General features: G+C 41.8%; 1 protein-coding gene across 1 annotated transcript; it reads left to right on the forward strand.

Moving 5' to 3' along the window:
* Window positions 1-1,534: 1,534 nt before the first annotated feature.
* Window positions 1,535-19,308, forward strand: LOC149238586 (uncharacterized). Its single transcript, XM_089369617.1, has 5 exons — window positions 1,535-1,894; window positions 2,174-2,356; window positions 2,402-5,464; window positions 18,918-19,006; window positions 19,122-19,308. Exons 1-5 carry the CDS (start codon window positions 1,535-1,537, stop codon window positions 19,306-19,308), a joined length of 3,882 nt encoding a protein of 1,293 aa, XP_089225743.1.
* The last annotated feature ends 7,670 nt before the right edge of the window (window positions 19,309-26,978 follow it).

Consider the following 26,978-nt stretch of genomic DNA (forward strand, 5'->3'; position numbering starts at 1 on the left):
CCTCCCCGATATCGAATCGAGCTCGGAGCTCATCTCCGGCTCCTGACCCTAAGAAGAAATACAGATGTTTCAAGACCAAAGCAGAAGATATCTTCCTCAGACTTGAGGAGGACATCCAGTGGGGCGAAATCATGGAACATGCAGACAGAGTCCTGGTGGGCCGCATCAGGGGACGGAAATACTCGGCTACTCGTTTGAAGGCCTGGGCTTCTGAAGTTTGGGGACATCATCTGAAGGACGCCCCCATTGTACAGACTTTAGTAAGAGGATGGTTTGCTTTAAGGTTCGTTCATGCCGACCATACTAATTGGGTCTTGTCCTCTCAATGGCATTTTGAACATGCTCCAGTTCTCCTTAAGCGCTGGACTCCCATGTTTGACCCCGAATCTGAGCAGATTGGCATTGGGCCTATATGGGTTCGGCTCCCAGGCCTCCCATTACAGTATTGGTCTGAAGACATCTTCAGAAGAATTGGGAATGCAATGGGTACCTTCTTGGATTATGATAGATCCTTTCTCCAATCTGGTGTGATGACTTATGCTCGCCTTCTCATCAACCTGGACACCAGGGGTGGTCTACAAGAATATATTACTATACACTGGCGGGACTCGGCACGCAAGCAGATTATTGATTATGAAGGGATCCCGTATAGATGCCGCAGATGTCACGAAGTTGGACATCTATACCGGGATTGTCCACTTCTTCACAAGGGAAAGAAGACTCATCAGGATGAGGCTACTGAACACCCCCCGCACTTTCCTACTCGGCCACTGTCGGAGAAGCCTCAGTCAAAGCATAATTTGGACGCAGATGCTACACTCGATCCTCCGGGCAGCTCAGTCGAACACTCTATTCGCATAGCGCCAGACCCCGCGCACGAAGACTCTGTTCCGCTGGGCGAGGGATCATCGGTCTCGAATGTCTCTTCCCCTTATATACATCCAGAATCATTTTCTGTTGTTGGCTCTACGTCTCATCAGAGCACATGCCCGCCATGCTGCTCACTTGATTATCTCTCGGGGGCTCCCCTCGGCTTCTCTGCTCCCCCTCCCCCTCCCTCTCTTATTTGTTCCATTCCGACCCCATCTCCCGCCATATCCCCGAGTTTACCCTCCTTGATCACCTCCTCCATCTCCGCCTTCTTTGCCCCATCCCCCCCTGCATCCCCTCGTTATTCCCTCAGATCCAGATCTAAAGATAGAGGTTTCGATGCTATTGGTCTTGATACCGTATCTGCTCCTGTCCCCCATAAGCATTCTTGGGGTCATCCATCTCGCATTACAAAAGCCAGACACACTGCTGACGCTGAAGTAGCCATTGGGCGACAGCAAACCATCCTCCGGGCCCTTAGAGCGAAGAATGGCCCAGCCCCCCATCCTACATGAAAGTACTCTCATTCAATTGCAGGGGTTTTGCTAGTTCCCCCAAAAAACTAGCTCTCAGGAGATTGCTTACCTTATCTCAACCTGACATCATTTTTCTACAAGAGACCCTCTGTCCTGCTGACACCCTAGTCCAGTCTCTCAACTCCTGGATGCCTAACTGGACATTTCATGCAATAGACGCATCAGGGAGATCGGGTGGATTAGCTATTGGGATCCACAACAGAGCAGTCAAGATCCGAAACATTTGGGGCGGCAGAGGTTTCATCGGCCTGGACGTTTATGTTCTCTCCATGGAAATGGACTTACGAGTCATCAACGTTTATGGCCCATGTTCTAACAGGGCTACTTTTTGGAGTGCGCTTCTTGAATCTGACTTATTAAAGGAGGACAATATTATTCTCGGTGGCGACTTAAATTTCACCTTGGGCTTTTGCGAATCGTGGGGGCACTCTGCCCAGGTTGACACTTTCTCGGATACTATATCCAATCTGTTGGAGGAGCATCATTGGGTAGACATACCCACTGCCAGATTACAGCACACTTGGACTAACAATTGAAGCGGAAATCAGAGCTTGGCCAGAAGATTAGATAGGTTTTTGCTTAAGGAATCTCTATATAATAGACTTCCGCGCATAAGGCAATGGGTCGGTTCCGGGGGCATCTCGGATCACCGCCCTATTTTCTTGGAGACGGTCGACACCTATAACAAGATCAAGAGCCCCTTCAAATTTAATTCCTCATGGTTAAAGGACCCCTCCTACATTCAGTTGGTTACTGATTATTGGCAGAACAATCCCATTAGGGAACATGAAGACCATACTGCCGGTTTTGTTAGGAAACTATCCGAACTCAAGCGAATCTCCAAGCATTGGGCTCACCAGAAGCGCATCCGCGATGACCATACTCTGAAGGAGGCTGAGAGGATCATTGCATCATACGAGGACTCTACTGATGGTATCTTCCCTAACTTGGTAAGCAAAGAACAGTACAACTCCCTCGTAGCCAAATGATCACAGATTCTGAAGGATAGAGAAGAAAGCTGGAGGCTTCGAAGCAGGGCTATATGGCTCACCAAGGGGGACGACAACACAAATTTCTACCATAAATTTGCCAACGGCCGCAAAGCTATCAACACTATATGGGAATTAAGGGATGAACAGAATCAACTAATTTCATCTCAGAGGAATCTAGCCAGATTAGCTATCGATCATTTCAAAGGCATCTATAGAGCTCCCAGAGAGGCCAATATCCTGGAGATTATGAGAGTGGCAGAAAAACTTCCCAGATTTGTTCTACAAGAAGAATCAGAGGATCTCACAAAGGAAGTGACCATGGAAGAACTCGAAGCCACCATTAAATGGTTCAAGAAAGATAGAAGCCCTGGCCCTGATGGTTGGACCATTGAATTTTACATTGCTTTCCTTGATCTACTGGGCAATGATCTTCTCAATATTATTGAGCATTGCAGAAGAAATGGCAGAATATCATCCGCTATTAAATCCACTTTCATTGCCCTTATCCCGAAAGCCAATCATCCGACCTCATTCAATGACTTCCGCCCCATTTCCCTCTGCAATTGCCTTTATAAAATTATTGCCAAGATCATCGCCAATCGTCTGAAGCCTATATTATCTCATCACATATCCCCTGAACAATTCGCTTTCCTTAATCACAGGCAGATGCATGAGGCCATTGCCACCGCTCAAGAGCTCCTACATACTCTTCATATCAAAAAACAAAAGGGCCTGATATTAAAGGTAGACCTTTCCAAAGCTTTCGATAGAGCCAACTGGCTCTACATCAGGCTGCTTCTGACACACCTTGGCTTTCCCTATAGCTACATTAAATGGATAATGAGCTGCATTACCGACGTATCCTACAACGTTCTTCTCAATGGTGAAGCCACATCTTTCTTTACCTCAGAAAGAGGGCTCAGGCAAGGATGCCCATTATCTCCACTTCTATTCCTTCTCATTATGGAAGGCTTGAGTAGGCTCATCACATTTTCCCGGGATAGGAACCAGATCAATGGCATCAATATCTCTGATAATTTTTATCTAACTCACCTCTTATTTGTTGATGATATTCTCATTTTTCTTAATGGATGCATAGGTGACACCACTTCTCTCCAGAATATATTTGCACTCTTCCAACAGGCCACAGGCATGCAGATAAACGAAAGCAAATCTACAATCACGGCTGTTGGCTGCTCTCAACATGAATCTACATATGCATTCCATCGATTCCCCTTCATCTCATTATCACTAGCTGACGGCATCAAATATCTGGGGTACAGACTAAAACCTCTTGGCTACCGGATTGCAGATTGGACTTGGTTAATAGCAAAGGTGGAGAAAAGATTGCAGGTTTGGTATCACAGATATCTCTCAAGAGCTGGTAGATTGATTCTCATAAAAGCTGTCATTGAAGCCACTCCAGTATACTGGATGACCTTGGCTTGGATACCTCGCGGCATCCTGAACAGATTACAAAAAATTTGTGCTAGATTTTTATGGAAAGGTCATCACACAGGGAAGCAATTTGCCTGGTTGAAATGGGTCACCATTGCTAGACCCAAACGCTGGGGCGGTTGGGGCATTAAGAATCTCGATCTCTTTGCCAAGGCTTTGGCAGCCAAACTCGGTTGGAATCTCTTAACCACAGACAGCCTATGGTCTCGTGTCGCCCAAGTTAAATACATCAAGCCAATGCACCTCACGGATTGGTTCTGTCAACAACATGACCCTGGACGCAATATATCAAACATTTGGAAAGCTGTCCTCCAATCTCTACCTCTATTGCGGGAAGGTATTACCTGGCGCATCAAAGAAGGAAACAGTGTAAGGATTGGGGTGGATCCGTGGGTGGGGTGCGGCAATTTACACAGGTTATCTGATGGACTGTTAATGCACCTTCATAACAAAGGCATCATGCATATGAAGCACATTGGAGATAGCGCGAATTCCACCTTTCTGCAACAGGCTTGGGCAACCCCCCGCACCTTAGAGATTCCTGAACAGTGGCAACATGAATGGAGGGCCTTTACTGACGCTCTCACGCAGGCGCACATTAGACTCACTGAAGGCCCCGATGACATTATCTGGGCAATCGCAAACCACGACATTTACTCTCCCAGATTGGGATATTTAAAACTCATGGAATCATTCAAGCCCCCGACTATCCTCCCCATCTGGAAAGATCTCTGGAAGCTTGGCGCAGCCCCTTGCACTCGGCTCTTAATGTGGAATATACTCTTCGACAAAATCCCTACAGGAACCAATCTCATGAAGCGATCATTTCATGGTCCATTCAGATGCCATCTTTGCTGTTTAGAAGCGGAAAGCACAACACACCTGTTCTTAAATTGTCATGTTACTAAAGATTTTTGGCAAAACATTTCTTCTCATTATCCATCCCTCAAAGTCTGGCAGGGTCCGAATATTATGGAGGCGTGGAGCGATTGGTGCCGTGAACATACAGGAAAATCCATTAACATGCCTTTGCTTGTTTGCTGGGCAATATGGATTGCTCGGAACCAGGTCATATTTCAAAATAAGGCGCCTCATTGGCCTGTAATTCTGAGCCACACTATTGCAGACTTCGAAATACTCCCTGAGGCAGTTCCAAAAAATCCCACCCGCACCAACAGGCATATAAATCTGGACAAATCGAAGCCTTGGGCTTTTTTCGACGGCTCTGCCCAAGAAACAGGATGCGGTGGAGGAGCGTTGCTATATCTCAGCGATGATCATTATTATAAAATTCAGATTAATCTTGGCAGAGGCACCAATAATTTTGCTGAATTAAGCACAACAAAACATATCATTCACTTTGCAATACAGAAACAGTGCAGCCACCTTCAATTATTTGGGGATTCACAAATTGTTTGCAACTGGCTGAACGATACAACACATTGCTATGCTTTCTCTCTGAGACATATTCTCCAAGAGACAAAAAGACTGATCACATCATTTGAATCCTTCAAGTGCAGCCACATTTACAGCGAACATAACATTGAGGTGGACGAGCTATCCAAAGAAGCAGCGCAAAATCAACGGGATGACTGGCTGGTCCAAGAGGTGATTGATGGATCATCCCATCAGCACCATCACAAACCTTTTCATGATTTTCTTTAGGAATGGGTCTTCGACCCACATATAATCAGTTTTCATTTCTTGTAGTTTTTGATTTTTGTTATGTATAATCATCTATGTAGCTGAATCAGCTTTAGCTGGGCTCTCTGCGTAGAGCCGGAATGTAATATGTTATTCATCTTGTTTCTTCTAAGTTTGGGCATATACAGTCTCAGCTACTAGGACTCCCTGTGTGGAGTCATGACAAATGGGGCTTCTTCAGGAAGGTCTCTGAACCACAATATGAATGCAACAGCATCTGCAAAATGTAATTTCTCCATATTAATAGAAATTACGACTTTTTCCTTATGGGAAAAAAAATGGATTTCATGAATTATTAGATATGATATGAGCCGTAAACTGCCGTGGATATTCCACTGGATAGTTAGTGACAACAAATTTGATAAAATTATATTTAAAATATGAAATTCTATACTATTACAATTTTATTTCCTTTCAGATTTCTAGATCTATAGATTACTGTTAATAGTATATGCATGCGAATTAAAATTATGCAAAAAATAGAAAACAAAGAAATAAAAGATCACAAACAAATTTGACATAAGATATGACTTGGGAAACTCTTTTGGGAGGAAAACCCAGCTGGAAGATGAGGTTGTTCTGCTCTCTTTCGTTGACTGGAAAATGGCTAAGAGTACAAAGAAGTATGCTCTGTGGCTTGTGGGCTACTATAATGGACAAAAACTCTATGTGTGCTCTATCTCCTATCCCTCTCGATTAATTTTTTCTCAACTATGGAATACATGCACTCAAAAGAATGGACCCTTTTTCCTCCTAGTGGTCAGGTTATAATACAACCCAATAACCTACTAGTGGTTAGGTTTGACTACCTCAACTCTTTATTAGAGTTACAACATAGACTCTTCTAGATTTTTCTTCATCATAATCACATGGATAGCCCCTTTTTTCATGAATAACCATATTGACGTGGGATCCTCTTGAATTATGGTGGTGAAAATAGGAAGGTCAACTTCTAAGTGGTATAACTTTCGTATACAAACTCTGATTGTCGTGATTCTTATTCCATTGGAAAGGTCTCTATGTTTAGAATAGGAGAAAAAGGTGTGCAACTAAAGAAACAAAGTTTGACCCCTAAAAAATGTTTTTTGATGCCTAAAAACGATCATATAAGTTTTCATACACCATTTTTCCGAACTGGGTCTATCTGGTAAAAATGATCTCATGAGTTGACTCCACTTGTTCCACTCTGAAAGCTTTGAGATCGATGACAAACAATATAATGATCCAATCCATATCAAACCTCCCTATTTTGAGAGGGTTTTGGTCCCCAAAATCTTCTACTAAATGAGGTGAGGAAAATTTTCATTTGTCTTCTCTCGGGTGTACCATTTAGCTTTTTTGGAAGTTGTCCTTTCAACCCAATCTACCAAAGGTCCTGCTACCCCTATCTTGTAGTTCTAGATCTTTTCTATATAATTGTATCTTATGTCAACCCTTTCTAAGCATCTACTACCAAATCTTCCACGGAAGGTAGGACCTGTTCCTCTCCTAATCTAGCATGGAATGCTCATAAAGTTTTAGATTCTTTACATTCAAAACTGAGTAAATGCACATGTATGGTGGTAAACTAATTTAGTAAGTGTTATCACCCACCTTTTCTAGTATCACGAAGTGATCATACCGCAGAGCCTTGATATTCTTACCAATACCCTATAGCCTCTCCTTGTTCAACTATAGTCATACTTTGTCTCCCACCTTGAACGATCTCTATTTTGTGTTGATCATGCCTAGCCTTGTATTTCTACTATGACTTTTGTGGTGTCTCTTGAACCTGTATATGGATCTTTCTGATCTTTTCTACAAACTTTTCATCCCTCAAGGTGTCTCTTGTAATATCTTCCATCATTCCTCCTTGTTTCCCATATGCAATGTTGAAAGGTGAAGGGGACAAAGAACTAAAACACATTTCAAATGGGGTATTTCTAGTAGAAGTGTAAACTTCGCTATTGTAAGAATGTTGTATATATACAATATTTTCATCCTAGGACTTCTAATGCTTCTAGTTGTATCCCCTTAGAAGTTGCACCAAAGTCCTTTTGACTACCTTTTTCTGCTCATCTGTTTGTGGATGGAATTTTGTAGATCTCTTCAACTTCGTGTCTATCTTCTCCCAAAATGTAGTCTAGAATGTATTGAGAAATATCGTGTCCTTATCTAAAATGATGCTCCTTGGTATCCCAAAGTGCACCTAGAACTATCTAAAGAAAAAGTTTGCTACTTCTTTCCCACTAATGGTATTTTTTAGGGTATTAGAACACACATCTTGCCGAACTTGTCAACTACCACAAACAGGTAGTCATGTCCCTTCCTAATTATTAGTAAACCTCATAAAAAGTCCATGGAAATGTTCTCTCAAGGACGAGTGGGTATAGGTTAGAAATTATATAGAACATGTTTCTTATTACTACGCTTGTTGATACAACAAAACGTTCATCCTCTTATGAACCTAGATACATATTGTTGCATCTTGGGCTAATACACATATCTCTACAAGTTGTCCATGGTCTTCCCTACACCAAAGTGCCATGAAATTTATCACCTTTAGGAACACATAGCTTATCTAGCCTATAGAGTGACCCATCTTGAAGATGGTAGTAAATAGTGTTATCTCCGTCGTGCACATGAATCTGACTTTGCAACTATTGAAACAACTCCTTGAAGTCCTCATCCTTTGAATATGCCTCTCTATATGCATCATAGGTGAATGGATACATTTACATAAGAGTTGCCAAAGATGTGATATTTTATGTGGGTGACCTTGAAAGCATGTTGTCCAAGTTGTTTGCGTTTCCCTTCTTGTACTTAATCACTAAATGAAATTGCAATAGAAACCCCATTCACTTGTAATGCCTAGTCTATTGTATCTTACTTTGGGCCTACAGATACTATAGAAGCTAGTGATATGTGTGGATTACTATCTTCTTTCCCATTAGATATTGCTTCCACTTCTTCATAGCTTGCATAAGGGAATAGAGCTCCTTGTCGTACATAGGGTAGTTAAGAACTTCCCCATGAAATACTTCAGAATGGTAGAATACATGCCTTCCACACAAATTTGTCTCCATTTCAAAGGGATACTAAAAGTTTGGTAATCCCAAAACTGGTGCTTGACTGGTTTTCTTCTTTAGCTCCTCAAGGGAACTCTGCTAACCCATTCTCCACTGGAAACTCTTGCCACCTGTTTTTATGGCATGGAGTGGTGCTCCTACCATTGAAAAGGAGGCTACAAATTTCCTCAGGATTTGTTCCACCCCAATAAAACTCCTAACCTCAAAAACATTAGTAGGCACCAGACATTTCATTATGGCCTCCATCTTGGTAAGATATATCTTCAAATCCCCTCCACCTTTCGCATACACCAAATACACCGAAGACTATTGTGCAAACTAACACTTCTTGGCATTTTCTAGTAGCTAGTGCTTATTTAATGTTTCCAACACCCGTGTCAAACATGAGATGTGCTCCTCCCAGGTAGCACTGTATACCAATATTTCATCCCAATAGACATTTATCAAATCAATCTATAAAAGGGTGCAATACAATATCATAAACGTAGTTGATGCATTGTATAGGCCAAATGGCACGACTAACCACTCATACAAATCGTCCTTATTTTTGAAGGCGATCTTCTAGGTATCTTCTTCTCTGACTAGAACCTAGTGATATCCAAACTTTATGTCCAACATGGTGAAACAATTTTCTTGTTGTAATTTATCTAATAAATCATCTATCTTAGGCAGGGGGTACCTATTCTTGATTGGGATCTTGTTCAACACCTTGTAACCTATACACATCCACAAAGTACCATCCTTATTTGGCACAATGACGATGGGTGACTCACATGGTGATGTACTCAGTCGAATGACACCCTGTTCTAGTAGCTATTGCAATTGTTTCTTCAACTCACTTTCTTCTATGATAGAATGCATATAAAACCCATTTTTTGGCAATGGGGAGTGTCGGCCGGATAAGTCGTTCTTGTGGACAAGATCGACCTCCCCAGTATCTAATGATATCTAGCGACAAGCAAACCAAACAAATTCTATCTTTCTCTAAATATGCAATTTATAAATAAAGGCAAACAAGTGTTTTAGGCCTGCCTCAGGTCTAGTGCAAGTTTGTGGAAGCCATGCTTCGTTGGTCCAAATGAGCTCCCTTGTAAAGAATCTGCAAACACAAACAAGCACACACATTAAATAGCACTTGAAAAGCCAATATAACAAAGCATATTTATCATGATGATCAAGGAATTCATGAAACAAACCATATAAGACAATTTGTTGAGAAAAATGAATCTGATTGTATTAACTTTAATCAAAGAAGAACTTTACAACCTTGGTGCCTTGATGCTGTACAAGCTCCTCCCAGGGTCCAGCAAGAATCTCCTCTACTTTGACAAGTTTCACTCTCTTCCTAATGAAGCCAAAAGGTATGTAATCTCTCCTCTCAAGCTTAACTAGGAAGTCTCAATTCCAACAGCATTTACCCTAAAAAATGTTCAGCTTCTAACCTCCCTAGCAACCAGCCCAATGCCTTAATTTATAGTGCAATGGAGGGAAGTTACTAGGTCCACCTTCAAAGGGATAAAGCCCTCCTTCAAAGAGATAAGCTCCTCTCATCAAGGGATTAGCTCCTTTAGTTTTGGGATGCATGAACCACCTAGGAGCGAACCATCCACGTCAAGATTCCTTCTAGAATCATCTAGAATTAACCACAAGTGAGTTTTTAAGAATAAACTTGCGCATTTTTGACTTTCACAGGGGTCCGCACCCACTCCTTTAGAGACAGAGCAGGCAGGTCCGCAGGTAACATGAACAAGGGGTGCAGGACTGCAGGTAACAGTAAGAGAAAGTGTGGAACTAGAGCTTTATTGATTTTCAAAGACTTTCTCTCATTTTTAAAGCTTGACATGAAGAGCTGAGGTTTGAGACTTGCTAAGGAGGACAGTATGAATGATGATAGACCCATACTGACTGCAAATAGTCATGGTGACAATATTTTGTGTAACAGATTGCCCCCTAAAGTGCGAAGTCTGTAGTAGATGAGGATTTCATTTATCATCTAAGAAGAGTGAAGTACTTTATCATTTCGAGGATCATCTTGTGGAGAGCCCGGTTGGAACCTATAAAAACATTCAATACAAAATATATATATGAGATCATATCATCGCTGAGGTAGGCATTCCCATACTTAGATCAAAACTGACTAGAAAACTAACTACTACTCTGATATAGGAATGATATTGTAATACATCACAAGTATAGACACATGTAGACACAGTATGGACGCAGCCATCTGTTTATGAATAGTCCATTGTATAATGAATACAAAATTCCTCGCAGCCTGGATGGTGGAAACTAGATCCAGGGTCTTGATTTCTACTTCCCGAAATAGTACGATTCTATCCATGTGAATGAATGTGTCGAAGTCGAACATGGTAGAAACCACTTGATTACCAGTCAATGATGTAAACTGTTAACAAGTGTGAGAGAAACCACCAGTAATGTCAACGGCTCTCAAAGTACTCAGTACAATCCATGAGATGTGAATAGATGTGTTGATGTCGAACATATCACAGAATCCTTTGATCGAAGGTCAATGATGCAACCTATCGTCGAAGGCGAGAAACCTGCCATTGAGGCATGCAGATCCCAAGGTACTGACGATTTCTAGATCATCTTTCTAGATAATGAGCTGAATTCGATAAAAATCAATCCGTCGTAGGCAAGCCCACAACACGAAATCATAGATCAAGTTTGAAGAAATATAGTTGCAAGGACTGACTTAGGGATGGTCAAGATGGATGACAGATATTTTGCAGATGAATGGTTTATTTGCATTGACCTCTTGAACACATAGCGACACAGCAAATGGTTTGGTGACAATTGACCCAAAGTTAATACCCAGAAACCGGCTGAAGACTTTCAATATGGTTTGATTAACTGTTAGGCAAAGGATTTCCCAACCCAGGTAAACAAAAAGTTTCATGTTCAAGAGTGGTTAAATGTTTTTCTGGGACACAAAGTATGACAAACAGGTTCATTTTTCTCTCTTTTCCCCCACCATTTCTGGCAAGTACCTCTTTATTTTTAACAAGCTTGAGGAGGATAACATTTGCTTGATTATAAGCTCATCCTTCGGATGAGTCCAACTTAGTTTAAATTCGAACCCTAAGAAGGAGTGGTCCGTTCCTGTTTGTAATTGAATAGGTCCTTTACTGTTAAATTTTAACGAGTCCAGTATAGGAGAAACTCGACGTTTTTCAATTTTAGAGAGTCTGAAAAAACTTAAGAAAACTCCATGGTTATCATTTTTCGTAAATTTGTGTCTCCCAAGCCCGAAAAAGTATAAAATAATACTTGAGAGAACCGCTTGATCATTACGACCAAGGACTACTTTTCATAATTAGTGTCTCTGATTCGAAAAAGTAAAAAAGCGATCAATGACACGTCGTTTTATAACCAATATCGAATTTGAAACGACAAAAATCCGACAATCTTTTCATGTTTTTACGGTCAGAAAAGGGTTGTAAGTGGACCTTTTTTTTAGTTTCGTTTTAACGAGCTTAAAAAGAAAAACTCGACAATCTTTTCATATTTTAGGAGTCAGAAAAGAGCTTAAAGGTGACTCTAATGTTTTTTGTCAAAAATGACCAATTTTGCCTGAAAAATCCGTTATCCTGCACAAAAACTCAAACATTACTCATACCTGTTTAAAATAGATAAAAATGCTTCAAAAGTTACCTCTTTAAAGTGAAAAATAAACAAATTAAAAACTCATTTATTCAAAAAAGCTTATAAAAAGGGCTTTTGTAAATTCATTTTTACCGTTTGACTTCAGAGTGAGAAAAAAGAGCTTTTGGTCAGAAACTTCCCGTGGAAAATCCGTCCGTTGGAATCGAACGCCGTCTCCTCCAGGTAATCCACATCATCTTACTCTTTCATTTCATCCATTTGAAAATTGTTTTTAGGGTTTTATTTTGTTTTTTAGGAAATTTCTAGGTTAAAAACCCGCGCGCGGGGGTTCGCAGGCATAACATAGGAAACCTGCGGACCCCGACTTTTTCGTAAAAGGAAAAAAGTCAGGGGTCCGCACCTGCCGTGAAGGCAAAGTGCGGACCCACACACTGTCTCTAACACAGAGGGTGCGGTCCCCGCAGCAAAGGTTTTTAAACCTAAATTTTTCAAATTCCACCCAAAAATTTTGATTTTAAATATTCTAATCTGCCTTTTTATTGAATGTAGAGTATACATCATGCTTGATTGGCGGGAATGGGAGCACGAGGATGTGGATCTCACCGCGATTAATCATCAACCTTCGAAGCCGGAAGAAATTTACTTTTTGACTGGTTTGCCTAAGAGAGGTGAACATTTGACTCTATTTGGGACTAGGCCAAGTGGCCAGTCTGTCGATAGCCTCCGGCTAGAGTTTTGCAACGACCAAACTAGAGACAAAGGGATTGATATCAAAACCATATCCCGTCCTGAACTCAAAGTGATTGCGTTTACTGTTACCAGGCTCTGCGGAAGCGCAGCACTACATGTGGCCACTGGATCCCAAATGCGGATGGCAGTAGACTGCTTTCGAGGCACCATCTTCAACTAGTGTGAGGCTATGTTGGCTAATATAAAAGGCCAACTGACTAGAGCAAAGAACGGACAACTGAAGACCTTTGGATATGGTGCTTTAGTTGTGAGCTTTGGTCTAGAGAGGGTCCCAATGTTGGTCCCACAGCATCTTACCATTGGAGCTGGACTTCCCCGAGAGCCCAAACTGATGCGTTGGGTTGCAGTTATGGCCCGTCATCCTGAGGAGGGAACAAAAGTCGTTCGATTTACTCCTGAGTATTTTCATTGGTTGGAGAACCAAGTATTTGCTATTCAGGATTTTCCTTATGCTGGGGTAGATTATCGTGGTGACCCAGACATGGCTCTTCCACCAGGAGAGCAATGGGATGACTCAGGTAAAATCATTTTCAACATTTTCTAATTTAATTTTTTTTGTTTTTAAATCGTCCCAAAATTGATAGTAAAATTTTCAAATGCAGATGTAGGTCCATGATGACCAGCCACTCTCCGGCCCTATGAAAGGAAAAAGCAGCTACATCAGCACCAGCCCCACAGGACGAATCTATAAAGACCTTGGCCGAATTGGAGAGTCATCTAGAGCGTTTGACAGCAGACATTCCGGAGACCAGCATAGATGACATTCCTCTTAGGCTACAACGCTATGTGATTGGGGTCCCAGGACCTTTCAGGAGGTTCCTTTTTAGGGTGGCCCGTACAGTGGTTTCTTATCGTGATCATCACCAGTGATAGGATGATCGCCAGTTGTAGACTCATATGACATTTTTTGCTTTTTGTACTATCATTTTTGCCGATCATGTTAACACTCAGGTTGTTCCCTTTGACTCCTAAGGGAATACGGCCGAGGTAACCACTAACCAATCTTTAGGTCACAGGTTCTAGCCTACCTATGACCAGAGAGGGCTCTCTCTTTATGATTTAACTTTGTTTGTATAATATTTTAGGCTAGTTATGATGCTCAAGGTTTTGTTTTTTGGAATTTGCTGGATGATGACTTCAGCCAAGATATATATGTGCTTACCAGGGTGTTCTAGGCCATTGGGCATGGAGTCAGTTGTACTTTATTTGTTTGATATGCTTTGTTGATACTATAGTGATGCTGCAGAGCCAGATAAGTGTCTGAGAAACAATACTTTGAAACTGTGATTAAGTGTGAGGTAACCAGGGTATGAAAGGCAATTAAGAATCTTTCAACAGACTGGTATGGGGAAACAGTGAGAATATTATTTAGAAGCAGTGAAGAATTTCTACATAACATTCGTATTTATGGAATTAATGAAAACCTGAGCAATTAAGAATTCAGGTTCATGATCAATTCTGAAGAAAACATTTACAGCAATAAAGATTGAGCACAAGGTGTAACCAAACATATCCTGTACTATTCCTTTTCTCTACTGCTAGATTAGTGAGACATGTGTATGATTTAATAAACATGAGAAGACAAAACATAGATTGAGAAAAACTTATTGTTCCATCAGACAGCACAGGAATTCTGCAACAGCACGCATAGCATCAGCAAGACATCAAACATTCAGGAAATCACTGAGCTTTTCCAGCCTTTTGCATTAGATAGTCTGAAAATATACAATACATTTGCCTCAGAATGAAAATCACCAACCCCTTATACGTTGCCAGGGGAGGTATATATACATAATTTACATAAGAAAATATCTAGCTGAAGAGTAAATGCTTCATTAATGTCATGCCAACTCCTGGAGCGTTGTAGCTGAGGGAGTAAATGCTGTAGTAACTCTTCAGTGCCTTAGCTGTCCAAAATGGTCAGAAGATGTTGACTTTGTGGCTGTTGGAGTCGGCTGAGGATATGTTGTCCAAAAATTGCGTATTTATCTCTTTTGCTTGCTGCCGCTGTCTTTTGCTGAGTCACCTTTCGGCTGCCTTAAATGCTGTCTTTATTATGCTTTTTGCCTTTCGCTGAGCTGTAGCTGACTGGGACCGAGCAACTGAGGCTATTGTGGCAAAATTTGAAGCATTGCCTGCCACCAATCCTCCTTGGGCATTTGGTGTCTTCGAATCTTCACCAAAGTTTCATCTGCCTCTGTATATCTATAAAAATTTGGAGGAACCTCAAAAAGGTGGTGGATTTCATTTTCAATAAAAAACATATTTTCAAGTTTGTGCAGGAGGCCCTGCCCTGTTGGAGGCCCTGCTTCCTCAGAAGTACTGCCAGATGCAGTAAGTTGATTCTCAACAAAGGTTGACATCCTGTTTGCATATTGCTCACGGGGGAGCAGTCTTCCTGTACTGTTTAGTAGGCTGGGCAGTCCCTTTGCTTGAAGTGCTCCCATTTTGAGTTTGTACTCATCCACCTCAGCCTGTATTTCATAGCATTTCCTCTCCACAGTTTGTACATAGTTCCTGAGAGTCAGTACCTTTTTAGCTGTAAGGACAACCTCTGTTCTGTTAATAATGTTGATGGCTGCCAGTTCCTCCTTTGTTTGTCTGTTCAAAAAATCTATCATTCTATTGGCCTGCTCAAGCCTGTTTCCCAGCACTGTTCTGGCCTTCTGAATCTCTATCTGTGCTTGGCCAATTAAATCCATTTGCTCATGCACAGTCTTAATTGACTTCCATTGCTTAGTGATGGATTGGTCAATTCGGGCCCACAAAATTCTTTTTATTTCTGCCATAGCAGTCTCTAGCTTGAGCTCTTTTTCCAAGGTCTTTATTTTCTCTTTCAGGGCCTTTATTTCTCTGCCTTGCTCTGCCACAGTCATCTTTGATTTATCATATTTGGCATCTAGCTCTGCCAACGTTTCCTTGGCTTGCTTTATCTCAGTGGCCTGGAGCTCCATTTCTTTAATAGCCTTAGTCAACTCTTCCATGCTTGTACTGGAGTCTGGAGCTGTTGTTGTTGCTGCTTCTGTTGTTGCTGTTGTTGTTACAGGGGCCACTGCTGCCTCTGTAGTTGTTGCAGTGGTTGAAGTAGTTGGAGGAGCTTGGGATGTGGATTCTCCCTGCTTATCTTGTAGTGCCCTTCAAGTTCCTTCTCCAAATCAAGGACCTTCTGATTGAGCTGCATTATAAGATCCAGCTGCTCATCGGCCTCCTTTTCCTTCTGTAATTCTGCTGTTTGAGGGTGCTCGGTGGGCAACAGCTTTAACCTTTTCTTCAATGCATTCAGGTCATCTTCTTTTTTCTTCATGAGGGCCCTCACGCCCTTTGGGTCCTTGGGATCATGTCCCAAGTCTATAATGATGTCCTCAAGTGATTTAATTCTGTTGTCTTTGGCCATGGAGGACATCCTCTCAAAATCCAACTGAATGTTGGTATTTTTCAGTGATTCTTTTAATTCATGGGCCATGGATGCCCTGTCCACCAAGGTAGCATAGACCATTTCTCCATTTTGCTTGTGGAGTTCTATTTGGTCCATGGGGTGAATGTCTTTTGCCATGACTTCCACCCTTGTCCTTACAAAATCTGCAGCTGATTTAGGCTGTGGAACCTTGGGTTTAAAGTGACTGAGGATCATTTTCTCCTCTTGAAGGTCATATACAGACATCAGCCTTTCTTGCTTGGCTGGTGTTGCTTTCAGAAACTGTTTATACACTTCAACTCTCAGCAAGTCATTTTGTGCCTTTATTTGCTTGAAAGAAGCCTTAGTGCTTTTAGGCTTCTTGCTCTGCTGAGTGGAGGATGACACCTCCAAGCCAAGCTGTAACCCCTGCTCCTGCTGAAAGGAGCTTGTACCTGTTTGCTGGCTGCCTTCCTCATCTTTTCTTGAACTGTCAAGGACCTCTTCACTGATTTCTTCTATCTCTGGGGAATCAACCCTTTGCCTCTTGGCCTCGGGTTGCTGGGAGGATCCACTAGCAGGAGTGGACTCTTCTCTGTCTCTTTTCATACCCCTCTCCTCATGTGCTGGAGTCTGCAAAATTGGTGCTGCTGGTGGCTCTGTTTGTGGAGGAGGGGTCTGCTCTTGTTGCTGCCCAATTGAGGAGGCAGGCTGTTCTTTCACTGTTTCTTCTTCAGCACCCATTATTCCTTTACCCTTGTCTGTACCTGATGCTGCTGTAGAAGGTTCCTGGGTGGCTGGTGCAGTTGTTGTGGCCGAGGTCCCTTCTCCTACTGGATGTCGTGGCTTGAAGATCACCTGCTGCACAGAATCCAAGTCAAGAGTTTTTTCCAAATCCTTGACATTCTTTTGCATTATCTCTTCTTCAGTTAATTTCTCAATTAAAGTGTCCTGCAGCCATTCTTGCTGATTGGCATACTGTTCAATGTGTGGATATTTGCAATGCTCATAGCCTAACAGCCTGTACTTAACCCTCCTAGCAGTGATGAAGCCTTCAGGGTCATAGGGGACCCACCGGAAGCTTTTTGAGAGCATGTACTTATCTTTGAGGATTTGATCAGCATCTTGCCAACCCTCTTTCTTATTCATAATGAAGGGGCCTAGGTGATGCTTGAACTTGAGATGGGCTTTCTTTTTGGAGCTGTGAAAGTGAGTGAGATCAGAATGAATGAGCTGCCTATAATACTCCAAGGCAAACAGTCTCATGGGCACATATTCTGGGAGCCTGTATGGATAGAGCTCACAGCCATAGATTCTGATGACTGTATGATCCTGGTATAGGTACCAATCACCTATTTTATAATTCTTGGAGAGCTGCAGGACTTTCTGTATTTCAAATGACATTCTGGGAGGAGGGGACCTCATCAACAAACAAGAGACTGGGTAAACAAATTGATCAATGAATTCACAATATGTATATGGTGAATTTTTCACTTGGTGGTAGACAGATGTCCAGAAGATAACAGATCTTCTTTCTCCTTTAGAATCCAGCTTTTTAATGTGGCATGAAAAAGCCTCGGACTGGTAATACATGAACAGGTGGTAGATATAAGATGAATATTTGAAGATGCCCTCCCTGTCCACTTTAAAAAGCTGCTCATGTATCTTGTTGGCTATGAACTTAGCAAAATTATATTTGTAGGCAGGAGGTTGGCCTGGGCTATAAGCAGCTAGTAATACCAACACTGTCTCATCAACAAATTCACTGGTTTTATAGCCCAACACATATGAAATCATGTCCAACAGAAGTTTGCCTATATCAGTAAAGTGGACATATAAGTAGGGAGGTAGCCTTGTGGGCTGGCAGTCAGGCCTCATAAATGTCTGGGTGATCTTTTGCCTGTCATCAGTGGTCATCTTGGCACCTGTATCTAGCAGATAGTTCATAGAGAAAGGAAACAACAGCTGAGCTTGTTTGAAGTTGAGCATCTGGTTGATGGACTCAGCATTGATGTGAAAGAGGATGCTCCCAGATGGAGACTTGACAACTCTGTGACTGGCATCATAATTCTCAGCACAAAGGCGGATAATCTCTGGAAAAATATTGATAGATGGGAGGAAGTAGTAAGGGAGGTTGGATTCCCATATCCCATATGTATCCTTACCATTCAAATAGTCATCCCTCAATTCCCTAAAGGTCTGCAAATGGTCTCTATCACCCACAAAATCTTGGATGAGATAATCCCTGTCAGCAAGAGGCAGGGACTCCAGCTCTTTATTTGGTGGGTTCATGGGGGCAACACTGAGAGCTGTGGGTGCAGGGGCAGCCATTATGCAGTTTCTGAATTAAACAAGGTAAGTGTAATAGCTTGCAAGGTTCCTCAAAGCTCAAATGACAGACTCAGTGTAGATAGTGCTAGAAATTTTCTTCAAATGGAATAGGCAGGCTATGCAGGACTGTCTCTGCTTTGCTTGGGTAAATTCACAGGGATTGTGATTTGATGAGGATGAATTGCAGAGAGTGTGCAGGATTCAAATTGGTGAGATGCAGCTTTGGGCATGCACTCGGCAAAAGGGAACAATGCCGGGCAGCTCGAGGATGAATTTGTAACTTTTAGACCGTGAATTATCGTTTTAATATCAAATTTTTGGAGCAGAGGGCAATGCAGGTTGTTTAGTCCAGTTTTGACTAAGAGACCTTCTTTAATTTGGGAATTACCAGTGGCTTAATGGAGAATTTGCAGAGAAACGACATGCACAGGGGCAAAAACAAGAGAATTGCGGTGAATACCTGGATGAACAGTGCGGAAAACCTTCGGGTTGAACAGCGGGTGCACAATGTAGCTGAATTGATAAGTTGTGGCGGCTGCAACTTTGAATTTGGCGGTTCGGAGGCAATTTCGCAGTGAACAGGCTTACAACGGCTCTGTCTTTTTCGCTTGAAAATGACATAAAACGGCCGAAAACGCGCGTTTTAACGACAAATTTGGACAAAAAGGGACATTGGCGCTTTTCCGCCGATGACGTCAGCATGACGTCATGGCGGGCCCGGGGTACGGAGGGTGACGTGGGCGCTGAGCTGGAGGCCAGCGTGGCAGGACACGGTGGCGGGCAGAGTGCGGTGGCATGGTGACCTGGAGGGCCATGAGGCGCGAGGGCGGGCGGAGTGGCATGACGTCACGATGACGTGGGGGCCGACGTGACAGCGGAGGTGGCGGTATTGGGGAGAGTGGTAAGCGGTCTCCCCGCACCGCTTTTGGGCGAAGGTGGTATCGGGGAGGGGGGCTCCGAACAACCCCGCCGGCTGCCACGCGTCCCAAGTACGGGTACCAATACCGCCATCTCCCCAGACGTTAAAGGGAGGCATGTCGAGATTTGAAAATGCCCGCCCATCGTTGGATGAAGGGGGGCGGGAGATGGACGGCTGGCGGGCGCCCCGACCTGTCGTGCATGTTGGGGGGGGAAAGGGTTAGGCTTAGGTTTGAGTGGGGGAAAGGGTTTGCATGGGTAGTTTATGATTTTTTTCGAAACAAAGGGTATAGATGAGGGTTAAGGGTGGGCTATTAGTCTAACCAGGGGTTAGAGTAATTCCCAAAGCAGGGTTGACCATAGTCCCTGGTGGACTAATGTCTCCCTTAGACAAACTATTTAGCTATAATGCTAAAGGGGGGATATTTATACATTGCTTGGGGTTTTATACATCATGCTGTTATAGTAGTAGGGGAAAAGGGGAACATAGGGGATTTAGTGTAGATAGAATTAGCAGTTAGTATTGTAGGGGAATATGAATGGGAAAATGATAGAAACTAAGTTTTTAGGAAACAAACTTAGTTAGGGAGTAGATCAAAATGAAAAGAATTTTTACACAAGAAATGTGGCTTCTTTTCAAAGAGAGAAGTCACTTCTGACATGAAGTTTGTACAAATGAAGAGTGTAAGGGGGGCTGATCAGGCAGATCCTGCGGTGCCCATGGGGAGGTTAGTAAGAAACCTTTTGAAGGGGAGGAGGGAAGTTAGTGATGGTTTTAGTAGTATGCCAAATAGGCCACTGCTCTTGCCTTTCTCCTGATGGTGACATCTTGTGATTTATTCCAAGTGATATGCTTGGATCTTGCTTTCTGCAACCTTCAACTGCCTACCCTGCCTATTATGCCTAACATTTTTTCTTCACTTTGTATGGGTGCACTTAGCCTTGCAAACCCTGATAATTCTCTTTTCTTTTTGCTGCCCTCCTATCTAAGTCTACCCTTATGACTTCCAAGGGCCCAGATTAAGCAGTTGGGCTCCTTTCTTTCTCTATCCACCTAGTCATCTGTCAAGCTTGAACTGTTTGAACAGGTACTTCCTTTCTAGTCTACCACATGCAATTTAAAACATGGTGAGGTCCAGCTTGAGCTGTTGGACCACCCATCAAAAATAGTAGTGGCAATTTGGACTAGCCACTTTCATGGTCTTTGTTTGGGGTTCATTTCTTTTATTTTTTCTTTGACCAATTCATTTTCTTGCCCTTTGATTGTTCTTTTAAGGCATACCCTCTTTACATTTTTTAAATTGTCTGTTTTTTTCACAAAAATGGAACCTTAGCAGCATGGAAGGTGAACATTTTTGGCACTTCCACTGTCAATCATGAGAGATGAAAACCTATTGGTATAGGAGGCTAACAGATCATAAGGTGTTTTTCAACCTATGATCGAAGACGATGTATATTTGACACACTTCTATGCTATACTATATCACTATTACCAGATTATTTTGCAAAACATGTTATGGAATGTTTTTAAATTTACTTGTATGATTATTGCAAATGTCTACTTAACATTCGAGAAGCAATTGCATTTGCTAATGTATTTAAATATCTTGGAATATGCTGATATTCAATATAGTCAAATTCACGTTCCAAGAGACGAACTCTCAAAAATAATCTCAATAACACTGGATTTCTAATGGCATACACTCTATTAAGCTGTAATACAACGAGTTCAGAATATAACCTCACTATCAAACTCTGAATCCCAAATGAGATGGATTCAAATAATAACTCAATCACTGCACTATACTCTGCAATGTTGTTCGTTGTTTGACTGAGGCTTACCCCATGCATAGATACCAACTCATTAGAGGGCGAATAGATAACCCAAGCTGCGGAAGAAATGTTCCGTGTATTATGACAAGCACCATCAACAAAACCAATGTATGTTTGGAGAGACGTCGACATCTTCAATATCAAGAGTAAAATCAAGATAAGCAGGAATAATGACAAAAAACACTCTCTAAGCTAAGCACACTTTTTAATCTAAAACACACTAGCTAGAAAGAAAACTAACCTAACTAAAAATCTCCACACCCAGATTTAAGCATAATATCTCTTCAGGTAAAGACCATTTCTGGGTTTACCTAAAGAGACCCCGTTAAAGTCAAACAATTCATAGGCTCCTTTTGCCAGCTTTCGCTTAACAACATAAGGACCATACCACATGGGTACGAATTTTCCAGCGCCTAATTTATCATTTGCTTGATCGTACAATAAGACTAGGTCTTCTTCCGAAAAATTACGAGGGGTAACATTTCGATCATACTGAGCTTTAATACGTTTGGCATGGGTTTCGATTGCTAATGCAGCATCTCGTCGATTCTCATCTAGCTGAGCCAAGTACAACAAACATTTTTCCTCTTCGGAAGTGGCTGGAAGTAATTCTAAGGCCATTTGCAATGACGGGATTTCGCATTCAATGGGTAACACAGCTTCCAAACCGTAAACTAGTTGGAAAGGAGTGAAACCGGTTGACGTTTTTACTGAGGTTCGATATGCCCAAAGCGCTGAAAATAGCATGTTATGCCAATTCGACCTATGAATCCCAATGATTCGTCGGATCATGATGACTAGAACTTTGTTGATGGCTTCAACCAGACCATTAGCCTATGGATAATATGGAGTTGAACTATCGTGACGCAAGCCAAGTTGGTCTGTAAGTTCAGTCATCATAATATTTCGAAAATGATGCCCATGATCAGTTATAATCACTTGCGGGACACCAAACCTAGCAATTATATGATTGAACATGAAAATCACAGCAGTTTTGCCGTCTGCCTCAAATGTAGGCATCGCCTCGGCCCACTTGGTAAAATAATCTACCACAAGGATGATATACGCATGCCCCCCGGCCGAGTGAGGGTTACATGTAATAAAATCGATACCCCATTTCGCAAAAGGATCGACGGCAATTATAGGGTGGAGAGGAGCAGGTGGAGCGTGCATCTTTCGATCAAAAATTTGGCAGTTGTGGCATTTTCGGACCGCGTTAATAGAGTCTTTAAACAAAGACAACCAGAAATAGACAACGCGCAATATCTTTTGGGCCGTGGCAAACCCAAACATATGACCGCCACACGCTCCAGAGTGACAGTCATTTAGAACCCTTTCAGATTCCTCATGAGTTAAACAACGTCGGAAAATAGAGTCTGCCCCACAACGATAAAGTGTATCTCCAATAATTTTGAATTGTTGGGACTGGAATCGTATTTTTCAATGCTCTGATCTTGAAATTTCTGGCCGAAAGGATTGGGTTTGGAGATAAACGATGATATCTCCATACCATGGATCTAAAGTGCTGATTAGAAACAAGGATTCGTCCGCAATGGGCTCCTTCGCCACAGTTTCAGTGTCAGCACGCAGGAAGTCACACATCAACTCCGCAAAAACCAAAGATTTCTTTGACTTAGACTTTTCAAATTCCAAGTCGAACTCCTGCAGGATCACAATCCATTTGGAGTACTTTCCCCCTAGCAATTGTTTGGTCAAAATATAGATCATAGGGTTGCAATCGGAAATTACTGTAGTTTTGTGTAGTAAAATGTAATGACGAAAAAGTTGGACAACTTGAATAGCTGCCAATGCCAATTTCTCCACATGTGAATATTTTAGCTCAGTTGGATTTAAGGTTCGACTAAGGTAATATATCACATGTTCACTACCGAATTCATTTTCTTGAACTAACACCATTCCGATGGTGGAATGCGAGGCGACGAGATATAAGAAGTAGTCCTGGTTGTAGTTGGGAGGATGCAATAACGGTGCATGGGTCAACGCGTATTTTAGTGCATCAAAAGATTTGTCAGCTATCTCATCCCAAAAGAATGGAGTATTCTGTTTCAACAACCGGGTAAAACCCTTTGTGATCTCGGCGTAGTTAGGAATGAATCAACGTAAAAAGTTTTCTTTCCCTTGCAAACTTTGGAGTTGGCGAAGACTCGAAGGAGGAGGCAATTTGACAATAGCTTCAACCTTCGAGGGATCGACACGAATGCCGGCTTTCGAAACAACAAACCCCAGTAACCGACCCGTTTCTATACAGAAAACACACTTGTGTGGATTCAACCTAATTCGATAATGCCTACACCTCATAAAGATTGCTCGTAAATGGATGAGATGATCAGCTCGATGTAATGAATGAGTAGGTAAATCATTGAGATAGGGTTGCATAATGTGCTTGATGTCATGAAACGCGTAAGACATGGCTCTTTGAAAAGTTGCCCCGGCGTTCTTGAGCCCAAAAGGTAATTTTCAATAAGCAAATGTCCCCCATGGACAAATGAAAGCCGTTTTTGGTTGATCAGCAGGTAGAATATTTATTTGATTGTATCTGGAAAAACCATCCATGAAGGAGAATATTTCACTGCCGGCACAATCATCAATGATTTGATCGATATAGGGAGTTGGGTAATTGTCTTTTGGACAGGCTCGATTAATATCCCTATAATCGATACATATTCTTATTGTTCCTTGCTTTTTGTTAACGGGAACAATATTTGATACCCAATTCGTTAACGGAATTGGATAAATGAAACCTACTTTAAGTAATTTTTCAACTTCTGCTTTAATGGCAGCAACTTTTCGCGGGTGGATCTGACGCAAACGTTGCCTGACGGGTTTAGCGTCTGGGTAAGTTTTGATTTCATGAACAACAATCGCTGGGTCAATTCCTGGAATTTCCTCATATGACTAGGAAAACACGTCGTGGAATTCTTGAAATAAGGCCTTATATGTTTGAATTTCGTTTTCCGTACAAGAGGCACCTATATGAATGTTTTCAATAATTCCAGGCTTAACCGAAATGTCAATAGGAATAGTTCGAGAAATGTTTCCCAAATTTAACTCAGAATTAGGATTTTTCATTGGATTCTGAGGTTCCTTGACATAATCAGTCGTAAAAATAGATGAAAAATCATTTTCAAAGCGATCAATCTCAGGTAAAAACGAAGATCTATGATGAAGATCTTCCCATGGTAAATCATCAACACACAGGATTTCACGAATTTTCTCATCAATGTGAACAAGTTCGGAAAACGTTGTTGAATCTGAGTTTGATGTTGAAAGTGATTCTTCATGGACCACATTCATTAAGTCAATTTCGGTTGAAGAAGGGTCGGAAAATGACTGCATGGCCTGATACGCAATTTCATATGGACTCAAAGGCATAGCATCACCAAATGAATCTATCTCAGATTCGGAAGGTACGATCCAAGGATCATCATAAACAATAGTGTCTGATGAAATCATATGAATGGTTGCAGTAGAAGGCGATACGTTGAGAGGAGGAAAGGGAAAAGTTCCTAGTAAACAAGAATCTTTAACTAGTCCTACTCCAACATCCTTATAAGGGATAGTTGTTTTGCCGATATGCTGAATACTTTCAGAAGAGGCTGGGTTGGATGAAAAGTAAGTTAGCTGGTCTATAGTTACAATCTTTCCATTATGAGGGAACTTTATAAGCTGAAATACCGATGAAACAACAACAGTCATAGCGTAAGACCAACTACGACCCAAGAGAAGGTTGTAATCTAGAGGGGCATCAACGGCCTCCACATCTAGATTAACAGTTTTTCCTTCAACCCCTATAGGTAAATCTTGTAGAATGCCAAAAGGATGGAACCCATGGCCATCAAAGGCCTTTATAATCATCGGGGATTGATTAAGTGTAGGAGAACCAAGTGATCTCCAACACTGGATCGACATAATACACGTTGAGGCTCCCTCATCAATCACAGTCCTATAACAAGGTCTGTTTTTGACTAACATTGGAATCTGGAAAGCCATTTGATGAGGTAAGTGAGGTGTACTATTTTCTAGATCGAAAATTATAAGGTTCGAGTCCTGAATGTCAACAGCTCCTATAGCCGACAATAGCAATTTACGCTGTGCTGGACATGATTGCAGCACCTCCAAAGCCGACATTGTTGAAGGTGAAATAGCCAAATCTTCAACAATGTTATAGTTCTGAGCCGCTCTCGCATGTGGATTGAAAGCTGACTTTCGAAGTATACCCTTGGCGGGTGGTTTGATTACTAAGTCTGGGTTAGGTTTCTCGATCTGTAGTGGATCGGAACCGGGAGTTGAAGTTGATGGGTTCGAATTAGAAGATTCTGCTTCCTTACCACCAACAGGACTTTTACTTCCATAATCTTGCGATCGAGTCGCAATCCTAACATGGGACATCATCATTATGGGTTCTTCTGAGGCATTTGAGGAAGAACCTATCATCTTACTGTCTTGACTAGGAAAAGGATCCTTCAAAACAGCAGGCGTTTGGGAACCTTTGACGATTTTCGCAACCTCTGCGCAATGAGGGCAGTCTCTTGTAAAATGTTCTTCATCACAAATGAGACAAGGATAACGAGGTTTGCGTTTCTCATCAGTAGATTCCGTTTTTTTTGGTTTCTCTTTCAAATTTTTATCTGTTTTATTTTTCTTCTTCCCTTTCTTTTTACCGCCGGATTTGGATTTGGCTATAGATGACTCTACAACATGAATATCGGCAGAAATTTCCGTGGAAGAATCTCATGTCGGGGAATCTGGTAAAGTTATAATAGGAGAAGAATTCTTGGAAGATTTCTTCTTACTTTTGGTATTAACCGTACCAATCATACCATCAACGGCATGAGACCCTGAAGGAGCTGCAGTTATTTGATTTTGTTTAGGAAGGTCGGGGATTTTCTTGTGTAACGTACCTGACTGCATATAAACTAGGTCAAGGTACTGAGCTTGAGCAATTACTTGCTCTTCAGTAACGACTCCTGCCTTAGCTACATCCTCAGTGATTTTCGGTAATAAAGATTTGACAAACCATTCTGCTAAGATTTGATCCGGAATAAAAACTTTCACTAAACGCCGTCAACATCTCCATTCATGAATGTGATCTGAAATGTAAGTGGACGTTGACTGTTTTAATGAAGTTAATAATTCCGTGCCATTGTCATATCTGACTGGCAACTGAAAATGAGTTAAAAACGAAGTAGCTAACTGACTAAAGTTATAAAAGTGGCTCGCAGTAACTCAATGTACCACTTGGCCGCAAGACCAATTAGAGTGCGTTGAAAAGCCTTAAATGGATTGAATCATATGAAATGGAGTTAGATGCACACCAGAGGTGATAAGTCATCACATGGATTGATGGGTCCTCTCCTGATTTGCCTTCAAACTTAGGAATATCACTAGGCAACTTATTCGGCATTGGCAGCCAAAATGGAAGATAGTTAATTGGATCGTTCGTAAGGCGCGACAAATCAAGCAAGTCCAAAGTTGC

Source organism: Pinus tabuliformis, chromosome 8, assembly GCF_031772625.1.
Source record: "Pinus tabuliformis cultivar Carrire ecotype Pingquan chromosome 8, CPIR1, whole genome shotgun sequence".
Lineage (NCBI taxonomy): Eukaryota > Viridiplantae > Streptophyta > Pinopsida > Pinales > Pinaceae > Pinus > Pinus tabuliformis.